The sequence below is a fragment of the Mobula birostris genome, chromosome 12, assembly GCF_030028105.1.
Source record: "Mobula birostris isolate sMobBir1 chromosome 12, sMobBir1.hap1, whole genome shotgun sequence".
Lineage (NCBI taxonomy): Eukaryota > Metazoa > Chordata > Chondrichthyes > Myliobatiformes > Myliobatidae > Mobula > Mobula birostris.
Window position 1 is genome coordinate 4,136,056 of NC_092381.1, and position 20,688 is coordinate 4,156,743.

At 45.5% G+C, this 20,688-nt stretch overlaps 1 protein-coding gene across 1 annotated transcript in view; it reads left to right on the forward strand.

The window, feature by feature from the left end:
* msh4 (mutS homolog 4) overlaps positions 1 to 20,688 on the forward strand; it is a 249,548-nt gene that overhangs the window by 167,162 nt on the left and 61,698 nt on the right. The window contains exons 9-10 of the mRNA XM_072274791.1: positions 454 to 518; positions 3,683 to 3,852. Coding sequence (XP_072130892.1) covers positions 454 to 518; positions 3,683 to 3,852 — 235 coding nt within the window. The remainder of the gene's footprint in view (positions 1 to 453; positions 519 to 3,682; positions 3,853 to 20,688) is intronic.

The following is a 20,688-nucleotide window of genomic DNA, read 5'->3' on the forward strand; positions in this document are numbered from 1 at the left end:
TAGGAGGGGATAATTTCAAAGGAGATGTGAGAGGCGTTTTTTTTTAAATAGAGTGGTGGGTGCCTGGAATGCACTGCCTGACGTGGTGGTAGAAGCAGATACATTAGAAACTTTTAAGAGACATTAGATAGGCACATGATTGTGAGGAAAATGGAAGGATTTGGACATTGTGTAGGCAAAGAGAATTGGTTGCCATTTGATTACTAATTTAATTGGATTGACACAATGTTGTGGGCAGAAGTGCTGTGCTTTTCTTGGCTTCAGTGTGCTGTTCTCTGTTCTATGTTCTAAAGGGAGCAGAGGTAGATTTCATGCCCAGGAAGCATTCTTGTGTCATTACAATAACAGTAGCCCAGGAAGTTGGCAAATCCTTTTCAGAAACAAGGGGAAGAAATCATCACTTTTAAAGAATGCATAAAAACAATTGTCTAAGAATGCTTTCTTGCTCTTTAGGAAATTCTGAAAAACTGCAAGACCCCACTACTAAAGGCTTATTGCAGTTCACTTGGAGACAGCAGGTAAGCCTCAATATAGTAAGTGCTGATGATCTGCAACCTCGTGCTTGTTCTTCAGTCATACTGTATTTACTTGTGAACAAGGAGAACAGCCCAGCCCTGATACCAAACTGTTCCAAAGTTTGAATACAGAAATGCCACTTTTATACAGAATTGATTAGTTAGATACAGATATTGACCAATTAGTAACTTTGTGGATGTTCAAATTCCTTATTTGCAATCACCATTCTATGATAACACAGGTATCACTAGCCAATAGAATCTCCATGTTAAAAGCCAGTAGTATGACAGAATTTGTAAATTGACTGACCAATGGTAAGTGACACCCTAGAATTCTTTTTTTGCAATTCTATCTTTTCTTGGTACATCAAATGGCTCCTGTCCTCTGTTGTGCAAAAGGGGAATAGCACTCATTAAAAATCTCTCTTCAAAGGCTTCACTTGCCTGAGTTGACTGCACCCTATCTGCAGACTATCCATGCCTGGGTATTATTAGCCCTTACCTTGCCACAACTTCCTCGAGTGAAGAGCTTTGTTTTGCGTGACATCCAGACAGATCACATCATACATGAGTACATCAAGAGAGTAGAAAAGGATAATGATGCAGAGTGTAGTGACACCCTTACGGAGCTGAGAGGACAAGGGCCAAGATGGGGTAGATTGTGATATCAAGAGTTCATCTTTATCGTGTTAGAATTCCATTTAAAAGTCTTTAAGTTTTAAATATTTTGTAGCTCTAGCTCAATGGATGGGGAAAAAAGAGAATCCCCAGGGCAGAAGGGGTCTTTAATTAGGTTGGTTGCTTGCTCAAGGCAGTGGGAAGTGTAGACAGAGGCAATGGAGAAGGTTGTTTTTTTGTGTTAGACTGAGCTGTGTGCACAACTTTCTCCAATTTCTTGCAGTTTTGGGCAGTACATTTGCCATACCAAACTGATGCACCCAGCTAGGATTTTGCAGAATCTCTTGTGTTTATGACTTCTTGTTCTGCGAAATCTCTTCGAAGTATATTTACTGTGAAGAAGTTTAAATCTTCTCTTCAGTGGGCGTTCAGAGACTTTCTCTCACTGCCCTCTATGATCTTTGCTGCTCTCTGACTCTTCAACCATGTGGTCACCCAGACTCAATGTCACAGTCACATGTCCTTGGAGCTTGGCTCCACTGCTATCTTGCTCCTATCAGATTCCTCCTTCAGCACTTTACATTTTCCACCTATCCCCTCCTGGCTTCTCACTTCATCCCCCCTCCCCCACACACTTACCTTCCTCCTAACTTTGCTTCACCTATCTCCTTCACCTCCCCCCACCTTCTTATTCGACTTCTTCCCCCTTTCTTTCTCATCCTGATGAATGTTCAATACGTTGACCTTTTCCTCTCCATAGATGCTGCCTGACCTGCTGAGTTCCTGAAGTATTTTGTGTGTGTTATTCAGAATACTTTCTATGGTGTATCTGTAAAACTTGATGAGAGTCACTGGGACATGCAGAATTTCCTTAGCCTGCTGGTGAGCTTTTTTGGTCATTCTACTTAAATGCTATGTGCCTGTGAAGCTGCTGCAATTCAGTTCTCCATTGTACCTGTATGGACTTATGCATGATACAATAAACTTGACTTGACTTGACTACTCAAAACTTTACAGACCTGTAAGTTTGTGTAAGCAGATGGGTCGTCCATTCCTTAAAATTCTTCCTGCTAATGACAGAATTAAGATCTACAAGAGATTTTGCAGATGTTGAAAATCCAGAGGAGCACATACAAAATGCTGGAGGAACTCAGTAAGTCAGGCAGCATCTGTGAAGAGGGATAAACAGTAAACATTTTGGGCAGAGACCCCTCATCAGTCCTGGTTCTCAGTCTTGGCCTTAAACATGCACTGTTTATTCCCCTCCATAGACACTGGCTGACCTACTGAATTCCTCCAGCATTTTAATATGTTACTCAAGAGTTAAGATCTTGGTTGGGTTCCTTTTATTTTGATCTACTTCCACCCATACCTTATTGAACTTACAGCACAAAAGAAGCTATTTCCACCATTGCTCATTTTGAAAGAACTGTTCAGTGGTTCCTTCCCAATTTCCTAAAAATGTTTCTATAATACTTCAGTGCCATTTTGAAAGTTGTTTTTGCATCTATTTCCATGTGCATTCCAGTTTACAACTTCTTGGAAAGAAGGGACTTGCCTCAGGACATGACAAAGCACTTTTTATCTGAGAGTAAAGTTTACAACTGTATTGACAATGATTTTGTGGGAAAGATGGCAGTCAATTCATACACAGTGGACTACCACACAAAGCAATGTGGTAATGACCACTATTGGTTTTTGCTGTGATCTTAAGCAATACCATCTTTCATCAGGTGGATAGCTTCACTCATCACAACAGGGAACTGATTTCACAACCTACAGGCCCATTTTCAAGGATTCTACAGCTAATGTTTTCAACGGTCCCAGAGCACGTCCTTCACAGTCTCTACAACTCATGTTCTCAGTATTACTTATTATTTAATTCTGCGCAATCTTCTTCTTTTGCAGTTAGGTTGTTTGTCAGTCTTTATGTATAGTTTTTCATAAATCTATTTTGCATTTCTTAATAATTTGTATAGTTTTTCATAATCTCGATTATAATTTGTTTTCCTACGAATGCAAAAAAATAAATCTCAAGGTAGTACATGGTAACATTACGTACTTCTATAATAAATTGACTCTGACTTTGAGGTTCTTCTGTCAGTCAGTTTAATTGCATCATCAGATGATGCTGGGGTTACTCAATGGACCTGTCGCCATCTCTTTCTGATTTCCAGCATCTGCAGGTTTTTACTTTTAATTTATGTTATTTATATCTCTAGTAATCAATTTCAAACAGTAGTCTTAAGTAATGACAACAATGTTGGACATCTGTGTTAAATCTACTTTAGCCTTCCTTGCTCTGAGAACAAGTTTGCACCTCCAGTCACTGCATGAAATTGGAGTCTCACTTCACAGTACCTTCCACACTGTAAACTGAGGCCCTTGTGTACTTCCCAGCAATAACCAAATTCAGACCAAGTAGTGTAAATCATGGCATGTTTGCCCCCAAGTTTATTGAGGAATGAGCTAATTTCTAACAGACTTTTTTTACTGCACAATTTGAAGAATTCATTGAGCTTAGCATTTTTGCGTTGTGAAAATTGCAGATTCAACCTTATTCTGGAGGAAATCAAGACTGTTATTAATGATGATACAAGATACATTAAAGGATGCTTGAATATGAGGACGCAGAAATGCTATGCGGTCAGGCCAAACATCAACGAGTTCCTTGACATTGCTCGGCGCACTTATGCAGAGATTGTTGATGATATAGCAGGTACCATTTCCATATTGTTATTGGTTTGGCTGCTCAGTGAAGATGAAACAATGGGTGCTAGACTGCCATTAAGAGGGGGTGAAACTTTTGCTTAACTGTTAGCACTGGATAGATTACTGTTCAAATTATTTCCAATATTCTTAATATCCCAATGTACCACTTGGACCGTACTTGATATGGTAGGATGTTTGGCTGAATCAAATTCAGGAAACAAACACAACATTTTACCAGGACCAATGTCTATTCCATATTACTCTGCAGAATAACAGTTCAATATAGGCCAAAGGGTCTGTTGCTGTGCTGTAGCACTCTATCGCTCTATATTGACAGGATCGAGACACAGGAACTGGTGCAGGGAGCGTAACTTGTGAACAGGGGAGAGGTAATGAGCCTAATATCTGCAACATAACAGACAAATGGAAGCTGAAAAAGTTCAGATTTCTCTGCTGTATGATCTGGAAATATCTGTAGATGTTAGTTTTATTATGTGGTCAAAAATAATAAAATTAATGTGGTGTTGCTGATTTTGGGAATGGTTGCATGGTTTGAATAATTGTCTTCAATTAATTCTTAAAAACCTTAATTCTTAATTTTTTGAGATGTTTTCATGATACAGGCGAATGTTCGGATTGAGTCTCCTTAACTGATAAATGTTAAAGTTGATGGTTAAACACTTAAAGCTAGAAGAACTTCCTTTTTTTCATAGCATGAACTGAAACTATCCAGTTTATAATTGCACCTCTACAAATGCATGAATAAAAAAAAATCAGTGGTTAAAGGAAAGTAGTTTCATGCATACTGTATGGTCCTTTGAAGTGATTTACAATGTCATTCAGACACTCCTTCAAAAAAGTTGTTGGTGCCACTGATCTATTTTGAATGAAGTATTTTTGGCTCTGCTTCATAAGCCATAAGTGATGGCGGAGAGTGTACTTAAACACGTTGATATCCAGAGACTGAAAAGCACTGGATAAGTGCTGTTTTTTCCCTTCTTTAATCTACACATGTATGCATTTAATGCTTATGAACGCATCCTACAAAATCCAGGAAATCTATTCTTGACATTTATAGTGTACCATCTTTCTTCATCAAACTCAGAGGTTCTCAGCCTTTTTCATGCCGTGGACCAGTACCAGTATGCTTGAGGTCCATGGACTCCATGTCTGATCTCTGCTCTAACTCAATCTGCATTATCTTCCATTTGTTCCACATTTACAAACACAAAGTACTGTAGATACTGATAATCTGAAACTCCCATCAACTTCCCCAGATTTTACCACTCTTATACAATTTACAGCACCCAGTTTACCCACCAACCTGAAAAAGTGGAAGGAAATTGGAGCACCCGGGGAAGACCATGTGGTTACAGGCAATGTTCCCTCTAATTTTTAGTAGTCAGTGTGCGCAAAGATCTTACGTTGTGCAAATTTTTTTCCTGTATGTGCACATTGAATGCACACGTGGCACAGTTTATGTAGGTTTACAAAATATTTGACATAAAACTGCACAGAATAACAGCAAAATATCCTACATATTTATGTCACTCAGTTATTTTTTCTCTCTCCTGTCTTTGGCATTTACCTATTCTTTGTAAACTCTATCTAGACTAATCGAACTTCCATCCAATTGGTAGCTTTTGATTCTCATTAAAATATCCAAATGACATTCACCTGAACGGTTTCTCAGCTTGTTTTTGAATTGATTCATTGGGCTAAAACCTCGCTCACAGTCTGCACTAGACACAAGAAAGGTCCCCCCTGTGGTAAACCATGTTTATAAGTTGTGACTGGGTTACCTGGCTGGACATGCCTGGACACGCCCCTCTGCTGACTGCTCCTGTGGCTCCTTCCACAGACCCCTGAATAAGGCGATTGTGTCACTGCTCCTCCCACAGTCCAGGACAAACATACAGCATGGACGTGGATCCATTTTACTGTTAATAAAAGCCTTTCAGTATCTACTCTACTTCTAGTCTTTTGGAGTAATTGATAGTGCATCAATTTTATTAACAGTAATTTTAAGGCATGTTACATACGTGGATAGAGCGTTGGCTGATTGGCAGGAAACAGAGAGTGGGAATAAAGGGATCCTATTCTGGTTGGCTGCCGGTTACCAGTGGTGTTCCACAGGGATCAGTGTTGGGGCCGCTTCTTTTTACATTGTACATCAACGATTTGAATTATGGAATAGAGGGCTTTGTGGCTAAGTTTGCTGACGATACGAAGATAGGTGGAGGGGCTGGTAGTGCTGAGGAAATGGAGAGTCTGCAGAGAGACTTGGATAGATTGGAAGAATGGGCAGAGAAGTGGCAAATGAAGTACAATGTTGGAAAGTGTATGGTTATGCACCTTAGCAGAAAAAATAAATGGGCAGACTATTATTTAAATTGGGAAAGAATTCAAAGTTCTGAGATGCAATGGGACTTGGGAGTCCTCATACAGGATTCCCTTAAGGTTAACCTCCAGGTTGAGCCGGTAGTGAAGAAGGCGAATGCAATGTTGGCATTCATTTCTAGAGTAATAGAGTAATAGAGTATAGGAGCAGGGATGTGATGTTGAGGCTCTATAAGGCGCTGGTGAGACCTCACTTGGAGTACTGTGGGCAGTTTTGGTCTCCTTATTTAAGAAAGGATGTGCTGACGTTGGAGAGGGTACAGAGAAGATTCACTAGAATGATTCCGGGAATGAGAGGGTTAACATATGAGGAACATTTGTCTGCTCTTGGACTGTATTCCTTGGAGTTTAGAAGAATGAGGGGAGACCTCATAGAAACATTTCGAATGTTAAAGGCATGGACAGAGTGGATGTGGCAAAGTTGTTTCCCATGATGGGGGAGTCTAGTACGAGAGGACGAGAGGGCATGACTTCAGGATTGAAGGGCGCCCATTCAGAACAGAAATGCGAAAATATTTTTTTAGTCAGAGGGTGGTGAATCTATGGAATTTGTTGCCACGGGCAGCAGTGGAGGCCAAGTCATTGGGTGTCTTTAAGGCAGAGATTGATAGGTATCTGAGTAGCCAGGGCATCAAAGGTTATGGTGAGAAGGCAGGGCAGTGGGACTAAATAGGATAAAATGGATCAGCTCATGATAAAATGGCGGAGCAGACTCAATGGGCCGAATGGCCTACTTCTGCTCCTTTGTCTTATGGTCTTATGGAACACGTCCTGAGACCCGACAAGTGAGACCTCGACCCGCAAACACCTGAAGCCGGAAATACTTTTGAATTCTGGCTAGCCTGCTTGGAATCATACCTGGAGGAGATTAAGGTGACCGAGTCCGCCGCGAAGCACAGAGTTCTCCTCTCCAGGGTCGGTCCACGGGTCTACTCAATGATTAGAGACCAGCCGAGCTACGACGGCACGATGAGCGCCCTCAGAAGACAAACACGGTCTATGCGCGACATCGCTTAGCGACGCGGCAGCAGCGGCCCGGAGAGTCGAGCACTGAGTTTGTCCGGGCCCTATGGACACTCATGCGGGCCTGCGATTGCTGGGGGCTGACAGCCGAACAGCATGCGGAGCTCCTAGTACGGGACACCTTCGTCACTGGGACCAGGTCAGTGTATGTGCGCCAGCGGCTGCTGGGACACGCCGATCTTACCTCACATTTGGTGATTGAGCTGGCTGACACGCTGGAGGCCAGTCTGCACAGCTCTGACACTCTCCAGGCACGTGATCTCCCGACGGCCTCGTGGACGCCGCAGACCCCGCAACCTGCCGGTGAGTCAACCACTGCTGCTGCCAGTCGTGAGTCCGCGAAGTGCTACTTCTGCGGACTCGAGAAGCACCCCCAGAAAAGCTGCCTGGCCCGAGAAGCTACCTGCCCCAGCTGCGGAAAGAAGGGCCACTTCACCAAGGCCTGTAAGTCCAAACCGTGAGTGGGATCGAGCAGCACCGCGTGCGAGGCATGGGGGCCACCATCTTTCCTGCACGCCGCCACCATGTGCGAGACATGGGGGCAGCCATCTTGGTCAGCGCCACCTCGCACCACCTTTGACCCATGGGTGCTCACGGGGCACCCCACCGCGCCGGACCACAACAGCAACTCCACTCTGGCCTGCGTGGCCCTCGACCAAAGCGCTCCCCACCAGCTCGCAAGGTCAATGATGGACATCCTGGTGGAGGGGCGCAGGACAAGCCGCCTGTTTGACACGGGCAGCACGGAGAGTTTTATCCACCCGGACATGGTGCAGCGGTGCGGACTCACGACACAGCCGGTAAGTCAGAGGGTCGTCATGGCTTCCGGGTCGCATACATCAGACATCCAGGGAGGTTGTGTAGCGATACTAGTGGTGCAGGGCACAGAATATCGAGACTTTACATTACTGGTCATCCCTCAACTGTGTGCCCCTGTGCTATTGGGGCTTGACTTCCAGAGCTGCCTGAGAAGCATGACAATGGAATATGAGGGGCCCCTCCCACCAATCATTGTTGGAAATCCAGAGTTTTGTAGGAATACGTTCACATACCCCGCTACTGACCACACACACACACACACCGACCCGCGCATCCCACCCAACACCATGCCAACAGTCGCACTGCAGACACCACTTGCGGCCTCTCCACCCTCACGATCCCTCCCTCCCCCCGCTGTTCGCCAACCTGACCCCCAACTGTAAACCTGTGGCAACTAAAAGCAGGAGGTACAGCGTGGGGAACAGAGCCTTCATTAAGTCGGAGGCGCAGTGGCTGCTCAGGGAAGTGATCATTCAGGCAAGCACAAGTCCTTGGAGGGCCCAGGTGGTCGTTGTTCGGAACGGGGAGAAAAATAGGATGGTCGCGGACTATAGCCAGGCCATCAATAGGTTCACGCAGCTCAACGCGTACCCTCTACCCCGCATCGCGGATTTGGTCAATCAGATAGCACGGTACAAGGTGTACTCAACCACAGACCTAAAGTCCGCTTACCATCAGCTTCCCATCCACCGGGAGGACCGCCCTTACACCGCCTTCGAAGCAGACAAGAAGGGCCAAAACAGCCAAGAAGGGCCAAAAGGCCTGTTTCTGTGCTGTAGTTTCTATGGTTCTATGGCAGAAAATGGTTCGGCACAGCCAAGAAGGGCCAAAAGGCCTGTTTCTGTGCTGTAGTTTCTATGGTTTCTATTTCAGACGGCAGGCTTTATCAATCCCTACATGCCCCCTTCGGTGTCACAAATGGTGTATCTGTCTTCCAGAGGGAAATGGACCGGATGGTGGACCAGTGCCAACTGAAGGCCACATTCCCATATCTGGATAACATCACCATCTGCGGTCAAGACCGGCAGGATCATGACAACAACCTCCGAAAATTTCTCCAAGCGGCCAAAGCTTTCAGTCTCACCTATAACAAGGACAAGTGTGTGTTCGGAACCACCGAACTTGCTATCCTTGGGTGTGTTGTGGAGAACGGAGTCACTGACCCTGACCCCGACCGTATGTGCCCCCTGTTGGAACTCCCTCTTCCCAACACCCTCAGAGCCCTCAAAAGATGCCTGGGCTTCTTTTCATATTACGTCCAATGGGTTCCTAACTACGCAGACAAGGTCCGCCCCCTGGTCAAGTCCACCACATTTCCCCTCTCAGCTGAGGCCTGCGCGGCCTTCAGCCGCATTAAAAGGGACATTGCCAAAGCAGAAATGCATGCGGTGGACGAGGCTATTCCCTTCCAAGTAGAGAGTGACGCCTCCGACTTTGCGCTGGCAGCTACCCTCAACCAGGCGGGAAGACCAGTGGCGTTCTTCTCCCGTACCCTTCAAGGCCCTGAACTTCGGCACTCCGCAGTGGAGAAAGAGGCCCAGGCCATAGTGGAAGCTATTAGGCACTGGAGGCACTATCTCTCCAGCAAAAAGTTCACTCTGCTGACTGACCAGCGCTCAGTCGCATTCATGTTTAGCAACCAACCAACAGCGGGGCAAAAACAAAAATGATAAAATTCTGAGGTGGAGAATCAAACTCTCCACCTACAACTGACAGCATGTATGGGCCTGGGAAGCTCAATGAGCCCTCCGATGCCCTATCCCGGGGAACATGTGCCAGCGCGCAGGTTGACCGGCTATACACCCTACATGTAGACCTTTGCCACCCGGGGGGTCACCCAGCTTTTCCACTTTGTGAAAGCCCGGAACCTGCCTTACTCCCTTGAGGAGATCAGGATGATGACCAGGGACTGCCAAGTCTGCGCAGAGTGCAAACCGCACTTCTACCGACCCGAAAAGGCACCACTCATCAAGGCCACTCGCCCCTTTGAGCGACTGAGTGTCAACTTTAAGGGCCCCGTTCCCTCCACCAACCGCAATGTGTACTTTCTTAACGTAATCGACGAGTACTCGCTGTTCCCTTTCACCATCCCCTGCCCTAATACCACTACCACGTCAGTTATAAAAGCCCTGCGCAAGCTCTTCACTCTGTTCAGATACCCATGCTATATCCACAGTGACAGAGGGTCCTCGTTTATGAGTGACGAGATATGCCAATACCTACTGGCTAGGGGTATTGCAACTAGTAGGACCACGAGCTATAATCCGGGGGGAATGGACAGGTGGAGAAGGAGAATGCCACGGTGTGGAAGGCCACACTCTTAGCCCTCAGGTCAAAGGGACTGCCGGTCTCCCGCTGGCAGGAGGTCCTTCCTGAGGCACTCCACTCCATCTGCTCCCTGTTATGCACAGCCACCAATGTCGCCCCTCATGGGCGACTTTTTTCTTTTCCCAGGAAGTCGACCACTGGGACCACCCTACCAACTTGGCTGACGTCCCCGGGGCCAATGCTGCTCCGGAAACTTTCGAGGAGCAATAAATACTCCCCGATGGTCGAGAGGGTTCACTTACTTCATGCGAACCCCCAGTATGCCTACGTGGTTTTATCTGATGGGCGGGAGGACACGGTCTCCATCCGCGACCTGGCACCTGCAGGAGCTCCGGGCCCCTACCCTGAACACTCCGTGGTGACTATTAACCCCGTACCCACCAATATATATACCCACGAGACACTGTGCACTCCAAGCCCTACACAGACACCACACGACACTCCCATACCAGGCGCGATGCACACGCACAAGGGATTACCGACGCCTAACGTGCTGGTACCTCAAGTCAGACCGGAGCCGGCACAACCACCGTCGCTGGTGCAATTACCACTGGTGCTACGTAGATCACAGTGACGGACTCGACCGCCTGATAGGCTTGACCTGTAAATATACTTGTTTTAAATATTATCAGTCACTTCACCCCACGGGACTCTTTTTTTTAAAAGGAGGGGTGAGTATGGTAAACCACGTATATAGGTTGTAACTGGGTTACCTGTCTGGACATGCCTGGACACGCTCCTCTGCTGACTGCTCCTGTGGCTCCTCCCACAGACCCCTGAATAAGGCGATTGTGTCACTGTTCCTCCCACAGTCCAGGACAGACATACAGCATGGACGTGGATCCATTTTACTGTTAATAAAAGCCTTTCAGTATCTGCTCTACTTCCAGTCTTTTGGAGTAATGGATAGTGCACCACCCCCAATGTCCATCAACTGTGCAAGGTCACAAAACTGTTCACCCTGAAGTACAAATGCCACCATTTGAGCAAAGTTTGAAATCAGTTTGGATTTAACTTTTTCTTGCATGGAAAATTTGAAGTCATTAAACTAACTATTACAGTATTTTCAGCTAGAAAATCATGATATTTTAGACATAAGGCATTAACTTGTTCATCGCCAAATGTGAAGTCACAATCTGCAATTGCGGAGAAATCAAAAGCTGACCTTTCTTGTCCCTCATCTTCAGGAAATCGTTCTTCTAAATGAACACACCCCCGCACTTCCCGTTTCGACCTCCGACCCAAGATCCACAAACCTGCCTGTCCTGGCCGACCTATTGTCTCAGCTTGCTCCTGCCCCACCGAACTCATTTCTGCATACCTCGACACTGTTTTATCACCCCTTGTTCAATCCTTTCCGACCTATGTTCGTGACACTTCTCACGCTCTTAAACTTTTCGATGATTTTAAGTTCCCTGGCCCTCACCGCTTTATTTTCACCATGGATGTCCAGTCCCTATATACTTCCATCCCCCATCAGGAAGGTCTCAAAGCTCTATGCTTCTTTTTGGATTCCAGACCTAATCAGTTCCCCTCTACCACCACTCTGCTCCGTCTAGCGGAATTAGTCCTTACTCTTAATAATTTCTCCTTTGGCTCCTCCCACTTCCTCCAAACTAAAGGTGTAGCTATGGGCACCCGTATGGGTCCTAGCTATGCCTGCCTTTTTGTTGGGTTTGTGGAACAATCTATGTTCCGTGCCTATTCTGGTATCTGTCTCCCACTTTTCCTTCGCTACATCGACGACTGCATTGGCGCTGCTTCCTGCACGCATGCAGAACTCATTGACTTTATTAACTTTGCCTCCAACTTTCACCCTGCCCTCAAGTTTACCTGGTCCATTTCCGACACTTCCCTCCTCTTTCTAGATCTTTCTGTCTCTGTCTCTGGAGACAGCTTATCCACTGATGTCTACTATAAGCCTACTGACTCTCACAGCTATCTGGACTATTCCTCTTCTCACCCTGTCTCTTGCAAAAACGCCATCCCCTTCTCGCAATTCCTCCGTCTCCGCCGCATCTGCTCTCAGGATGAGGCTTTTCATTCTAGGATGAGGGAGATGTCTTCATTTTTTAAAGAAAGGGGCTTCCCTTCCTCCACTATCAACTCTGCTCTTAAACGCATCTCCCCATTTCACGTACATCTGCTCTCACTCCATCCTCCCGCCACCCCACTAGGAATAGGGTTCCCCTGGTCCTCACCTACCACCCCACCAGCCTCCGGGTCCAACATATTATTCTCCGTAACTTCCACCACCTCCAACGGGATCCCACCACTAAGCACATCTTTCCCTCCCCACCTCTCTCTGCATTCCGCAGGGATCGCTCCCTACACGACTCCCTTGTCCATTCGTCCCCCCCATCCCTCCCCACTGATCTCCCTCCTGGCACTTATCCGTGTAAGCGGAACAAGTGCTACACATGCCCTTACACTTCCTCCCTTACCACCATTCAGGGCCCCAAACAGTCCTTCCAGGTGAGGCGACACTTCACCTGTGAGTCGGCTGTGGTGATATACTGCGTCCGGTGCTCCCGATGTGGCCTTTTATATATTGGCGAGACCCGACGCAGACTGGGAGACCACTTTGCTGAACATCTACGCTCTGTCCACCAGAGAAAGCAGGATCTCCCAGTGGCCACACATTTTAATTCCACATCCCATTCTGACATGTCTATCCACGGCCTCCTCTACTGTAAAGATGAAGCCACACTCAGGTTGGAGGAACAACACCTTATATTCCGTCTGGGTAGCCTCCAACCTGATGGCATGAACATCGACTTCTCTAACTTCTGCTAGGCCCCACCTCCTCCTCGTACCCCATCTGTTACTTATTTTTATGCACACATTCTTTCTCTCACTCTCCTTTTTCTCCCTCTGTCCCTCTGAATATACCTCTTGCCCATCCTCTGGGTCCCCCCCCCTTGTCTTTCTTCCTGGACCACCTGTCCCATGATCCTCTCGTATCCCCTTTTGCCAATCACCTGTCCAGCTCTTGGCTCCATCCCTCCCCCTCCTGTCTTCTCCTATCATTTTGGATCTCCCCCTCCCCCTCCAACTTTCAAATCCCTTACTCACTCTTCCTTCAGTTAGTCCTGACGAAGGGTCTCGGCCTGAAACGTCGACTGCACCTCTTCCTACAGATGCTGCCTGGCCTGCTGCGTTCACCAGCAACTTTTATGTGTGTTGCTTGAATTTCCAGCATCTGCAGAATTCCTGTTGTTTGTATCTACTGTGACGTTTTCTTCACGTTGTTGGCTTAGCAAAACTTTAACTTTGTCACTCCATGAAACATTGTCTCCCAGATACTGCTTTCTTATCTTGTTAATTTTGCCTCGCGCAAAATGAAGTGAATCAATTGGTGTCAGGCCACTCTTTTGCAGAATCTTGCACAGTGCAGCCAGTTCATCGAAAACATCACTTAAAACCTGTAAAGCTACTTTGTATGTAGCAGTGGTCCCCAACCACCAGGCCGCGGACTGGTACCGGGCCACAAAGCATGTGCAACTGGGCCGCAAGGAAACGATATGATTTGGCGATAGGAGTCAGCTGCACCTTTCCTCATTCCCTGTCACGCCCACTGTTGAACTTGAACGCATGCGAGGTCATCAGTCGGTCATTAACCTGCAACTACTCGATGAGTAAAAAACAAACATCGCTTGAGAGTTTCTTTGGAAGAGGTGGTAGGGGACATAAAAGGCCTAACGATGATAACGCAGAGACAGCTGAGGCCGAGACCGCAAAAATAAAGAAAGCTTCCTTTAACAGAAAATTTGACGAGTCATACACAAAATAAGGTTTTATTGCGACTGGTGACTCACACGCTCCAAGCCCCCTGTGTGTGATATGTAGAGACAAGCTGTCTAATGAGGCAATGAAGCCCTCAAAACTGCTTTGGTACCTTGGATCCAAGTACCCTGCACTTAAAGACAAACCCGTTGAGTTTTTTGAGCGGAAAAAACGTGAGCAAGCAGGAGAGAAGCAAGTGCTGAGAGCCACCACCTCCACAAATGCTGCTGCTCTGAGAGCGTCGTACTTAGTGGCTAGCCGTATTGCTAAGGCTAAGAAGCCTTTCACTGTTGGTGAAGAATTGATTCTGCCTGCTGCCAAGGACATGTGCCGTTAACTGTTGGGAGAAGCTGCAGCTAACAAGGTGGCACAGGTTTCTCTTTCAGCTACCACGGTTTCAAGGAGAATCAATGACATAGCCGAGGACATCGAAGCACAGCTGTTGGAACGGCTTAACGAGTCACCATGGTATGCGATCCAGGTCGACGAGTCTACTGATGTCAACAACAAGGCAATACTGCTGGTTTATGTGCGATATATATTTCAAGACGATGTGCACGAGGATATGTTGTGTGCACTGCCGCTGCCAACTAACACAACTGGGGCAGAACTATTCAAGTCTTTGAATGACTACATGTCAGGCAAACTGGACTGGTTATTCAGTGTTGGGATATGCACAGACAGGGCTGCAGCTGTGACTGGACGTCTGTCTGGTTTCACTACCCGAGTCAAAGAGGCTGCTCCTGAATGCCATACGCAGGGAAATGCTAGCTAGCTGAAAAATGTCATCTGATCTTAACAGCGTATTGAGTGACGTTGTTGAAGTTATCAATCACATCAAAGCAAAAGCCCTTAACATGTCTGTTTGAGCAGCTTTGTGAGGAAGTGGATGCAGAGTACAAACGCCTTCTCTTACACACTGAAGTCAGGTGGCTATCAGCGGGGAGACCCCTGGCCAGGGTTTTTGAGTTAAGAGAGCAGCTACAGAGATTCCTTTCAGGAAAAAAAGTCACCACTGGCAGCACACTTCAGTGACGAGGAGTGGATCGCAAAACTCGCTTATCTGTGTGACATCTTCAACCTGCTCAATGAACTCAATTTGTCACTTCAGGGGAGAAAGACAACTGTCTTCAAGTTGGCAGATGAAGTGTCTGCTTTCAAAGCCAAACTGGAACTGTGGGGACGGCGAGTGGACAGGGGCATATTTGACATGTTCCCAACACTAGCTGGGATTTTGGGACTGAGGCTGCACCATCCTTCTCACAGCTCGTGCGCGATCACCTATCTTCACTGTCGACAGAATTCGAGCGTTACTTCCCAACCACTAATGACCCAAGACGTCCAAAGGAATAGGTCCGTGACCTATTTGTGAATGTCCCCGGTGAATCATCCATGTCAGCGCAGGAAGAAGATCAACTCCTCGAGCTTGCAAATGACGGTGGGCTAAAAAGTATGTTTGACATAACATCTCTGCCGGCATTCTGGATCAAAGTTAAGGCTGAATATTCTGAGATAGCCACGAAAGCACTGAAAACGTTGCTTCCATTTCCAATATCGTATCTCTATGAAGCGGTGTTTTCTGCAATGAATGCAACAAAAACTAAATTGCGGAATAGACTGGCCATAAGGAACCCCCTTCGAGTATCGCTGTCTCTCATCACCCCTCGATGGGACCATCTTGTTGCAGGGAAACAAGTCCAGGGCTCCCCCTGATTCAGCGATATTGGTCTATTGCAATGATTTTATATGTTCATACGAGGAAAATATGCGCTGAGTGTTTAATATCCAAATGTTACTTAAATGTTATGATGCTATTCACTTATAAGTAACTTATAATTGACATCACTATATTCATGTAAGGAAAATATGCGCTGTGTGTTTAATATTAAATTCGTTAGATAAACACTTTTAGAAATGAAATTGCGTGTATTAGCCACTTATAAGAGACTTATAGTTGACTTATCACCTATATTCCGGTCGTGATTAACACCCCACCCCGTCTCCCGTCGGCTGGTCCACAAGAATATTGCCAATATTAAACCGGTCCATGGTGCAAAAAAGGTTGGGGACCCCGATCTACAGAATTTGAAACAGATCTTTGTAAACTTTACGATATGAACACTGTCCGCCAAAGATGGCTGCTGCCGTGATGTAGCTGTACAAACCGGAACAGGAAAGATGAGGTGACGTAAATTAGTGACGTGCATTGTGGTATTTGAAAAACTGACTAACTAGTTAACAGAAACATTTAGCTAAAAGATTATTTTCAATAAGTATAGTTATTAATTACTACATTATTTTAGGTAACTAACCTTTTGTGCGCACATTAATTTCCTCTATGCGCTGATTGATAAATGTTTGTGCACGCGCACAGCTTAGAAGGAACATAGGTTACAGGGAGAATGTGCAAATTTCACATAGTCAGCACCAGGTGCCTTGAATGAATATGGGTATATAATACAATGATGAGGCCTCACTTGGAGTATTGTGCGCTGTTTTGAATTCTTATTTAAGAAAAGATCTGCTGAAATTGGAGAGAGTTTAGAGAAGGTTCAGGGGAATAATTCTGGGAATGAACGGATTATCATATGAGCAGTGATTGAAGGCTCTGGGCGTGTACTCACTGGAATTTAGAAAAGTGAGGTGTGATCTCATTAAAGCCTGTTGAGTATCAAAAGGCCTAGATAGAGTGGATGTGAAGAGGATGTTTCATTTGGTGGGGGAGTTTAGGACCAGAGGGCATAGCATCAAAATAGAGGAATGTCCATTTAGAACAGAGATGAGGTGGAATTTCTTTAGCCGATGGGTGCTCTGGAGGCCAGGTCACTGGGTACATTTAAAGTGGAGGTTGATAAGATCTTGATTAGTCGAGGCATGAAAGGTTATGGGTGAAGGCAGGAGAATGGGCTCGAGAGAAAATGGATCAGTCATGATGAAATGGCAGAGCAGATTTGATGGTCTTTACTGTGGTCACACCATTGACGCACAAGAATTGCACAAGTGTGTTGAGAAAATCCAAGCAGTCATGGATGCCTTAAAGCCAAAGGATGTGTCACAGTTGCGATGCTTTTAAGGACTTGTCAATTTCTATAACAGTTTCCTGCCAAACCTGACTACTGACCATCCCTTGAAGTCATTACTACAGATTGGGAAGAAATGTCAGTGTGAGGTGGCTTTCCAAAAGGTAAAGGGATGGTGATATCAGACACTGTACTCACACATTATAATCCACATCATCTAGTGAAGCTTGTCTGTGACCCCCTACCTTATGGTATAGGTACAATTACCTAACATGTTATGAGTGATGGAAGTGAATACCCCACAGCCTTTGCATGATGTTCCGTTACTGCTTCAGAGAGAATTATACACAGATTGACAGAGAGGCCTTGACTCTGGTTTGGGGTGTAAAATATATCCACCAGTACCTGTAATGGAGAGACTTTACCCTCATTACTGATTATAAACCTCCGGTGTCTATTTTCAATCCACAGAAGGGTGTTCCACTAACTGCAGTAGCACAAATGCAGGGATGTGCTCTGTTTCTTGGACACAATTATATGATCGAATTCAGGAGAACAATTAATTATAGAAATGCTGGTGGATTGTCTTGTTTACCCTTGGAAAATGAAATATCTAAAAGAATTACAAAAGAGATAGTTCTCTTGACATATTCTCCTTAATGTAAATCGAAGGCCTCCCTGTTACGGCAGAGATGATGTAAAGGGAAACCGGAAAATACTCCATCTTGTCTAAGATCGACATGGCCGGAATACACAAAAGAAACTCTAGTTCCCCCATTTTCCCCAGCGCTGATATGAACTTGACTTTGACGGAGGTTGCCTTCCTTGGGGATTGAGAGTAATGCCAGTTGAGCAGAGAGCTAAAGTGTTGGAGTAGTTACATGCTGTTCATTTAGGCGTAGTTAAAATGAAACATTGGCTTGAAGCTTTGTCTGGTGACATGGGATAGATCAGCAGATTGAGCAACTTGTCATGCACTGTTTGGGATGCCCCCACGCCCAGAAGATGCCAAGAACAGCGCCTCTCCATCCTTGGGAATGCCCTGCATTACCCTGACAGAGGATTCACGTGGATGTTGCTGGATTATTCATGGGCATAAGTTTCTTGCTCAGAGTGGATGCAGCTACAAATGGCAATGTACCACAGTTTGTTGGGGAACAGTTTCAATCATTCCTGAAAATGAATGAAGTAAGACATATTACTTCTGTACTGTCCCACCCAGCTACAAATGGCTTGAAGAAAAGGTTTGTCCAGAGTTTAAAGAATGCACGGCAAGCAATGTCAGCAAAACATACTACACTAACACTGAATCAGAAGCTCGCCAATTTCCTCCTTACATATCACAATGGAGCACACCCCACAACCAACAACTTACCAGTGATGCTGCTCCTTGGTTGCCCCTTGCGCCTATGCTTATAACCATATAACAATTACAGCATGGAAACATCTTGCATCTCCTCACACCCAGTCTTAGAAGCAGTATGCAAGACAAATAACTGAGATGAATTGAAGGCTTCTCAAACAAGAAGGTTCAAGGTTTTGCTCCTGGACAAGCAGTCCTGATGAAGGACTACAGAGAAGATTAACAACAGGTATTTGGAAAGATTAAGAACAGAACTGGACCACTCTCCTACACAGTGGAGATTGCGTCTGATGTCATCTGGAGACAACATATCGATCAGTTGTGGAGAGCAGGGTCAATTGTTAGAGCAGAAAGGTGTCCAGAGCTGTCAGAACCTCTTCCCGCACTCCCAGAGTCGACCACCACAGAGGAGGCACCTGAGATTGTTTCACAGCAGCAAGTCTCATCTGCCAAGCAGAGTGCCCCCCACCCCTCTAATTAGGAAAGACATTATCCCATAAGACTAAGAATGCCTTCACAGTGATTAAAACTTTAGGCCTGAATAGGACAATTTAAGCTTTACTATGCTGTCATGTCTATATATTAGTTATTATATAATAAGTGTATGTGTGTATGCATATGTACATGTATATATGAAGTAGTGGGTTGGAGATATGTCTCTACCAAAGGAAGTGTACGGTGCTCCTTCCCTCCGCTAGCCTGCAATTCACCCTTGGACAAGGTGTAGAAACTGCTCAGCCATCCTCTCTTCCCGCCCCCCCCCCCCCAACCAGGGTCTTGTGAAGCCATGGGGGCAGCTGGTGCATATCACAAGTCCCAGTTATGCAACCACTGGCGCCAGGCAGACCATCTCTGAAGAGAATTGCTGATGTTGCTAATGGTTGGGGTGTGTGGGGGGGAGGGGTTACTCATCTGTAAAGACACTTCCCAGAAGAAGACAATGGCAAACCACTTCTGTTGAAAAATTTGCCACGAACAACCACGGTCATATCACATGGCACATAATTACTGTGATGATTGATATATATATATATATATGTGTGTGTGTGTGTGTGTATATGTATCATCCTCATTTCCCATTTCATATCACATAGGAGATCATGGTCTTTGTATATATATGTATGTGTGTGTGTGTGTGTGGTGTGTATATAATACACATATATAATGACTGGAGAGCAATACATTATATTTGAGTTGAGATGTATTCTGTATTGAGTTGGAGTTTATAACTAAGCAAGGAGAAGTGTGTATTTAGTATTTTAGTAATATTTGAGTAATATTGTAAATTTTGCTTGATTAAGCGTTTTTTGTTTCTTACATAATTATTTTTGAATTGAATTAATTTATTTCTTACATCCTTCACATACATGAGGGGTAAAAATCTTTACGTTATGTCTCCAGCTAAATGTGCAATCACAGTAATTTATAATTTATAATAAATAGAACAGTCAATGAGTACAATAGAGTTAATAAATAGAACAGTCAATAGAGTACATGCAAGTCAGTGTGAGTTCATCAGTCTGATGGCCTGGTGGAAGGAGCCTGATGGTCCTGGCATTTATGTTGCGGTACCACTTCCTGAATGGTATCAGCTGGAATATATAGTGGTTGGGGTGACTCGGGTCCCCAATGATCGTACAGGGCCTTTTTACATACCTGTCTTTGTAAACGTCCTGAATCATGGGAAGTTCACAACTAGATTCACTGGGCTGTCAGCACCACTCTCTACAGAGTCCTGCGATTAAGGGAGGTACCTTTCCCATACCAGGCACTGATGCAGCCAGTCAGACCACGTGAGGTCCTTGGTGATGTGGATGCCGAGGAACATAAAGCTGTTTACCCTCTCAACCCCAGATCCATTGATGTCAATAGGGGTTACCCCGGCTCCATTACTCCTGTAATCCACAACCAGCTCCTTTGTTTTTGTGACATTGAGGGCGAGGTTGTTCTCTTGACACCACAGTGTCAGAGAGATAACTTCTTCCCTGTAGGCCACCACGTTATTGTTTGAGATAAGGCCAATCAATGTAGTGTCGTCGGCAAATCTAATTAGCAGATTAGAGCTGTGGGTGGCGATACATTCATGGGTATACAGGGAGTAAAG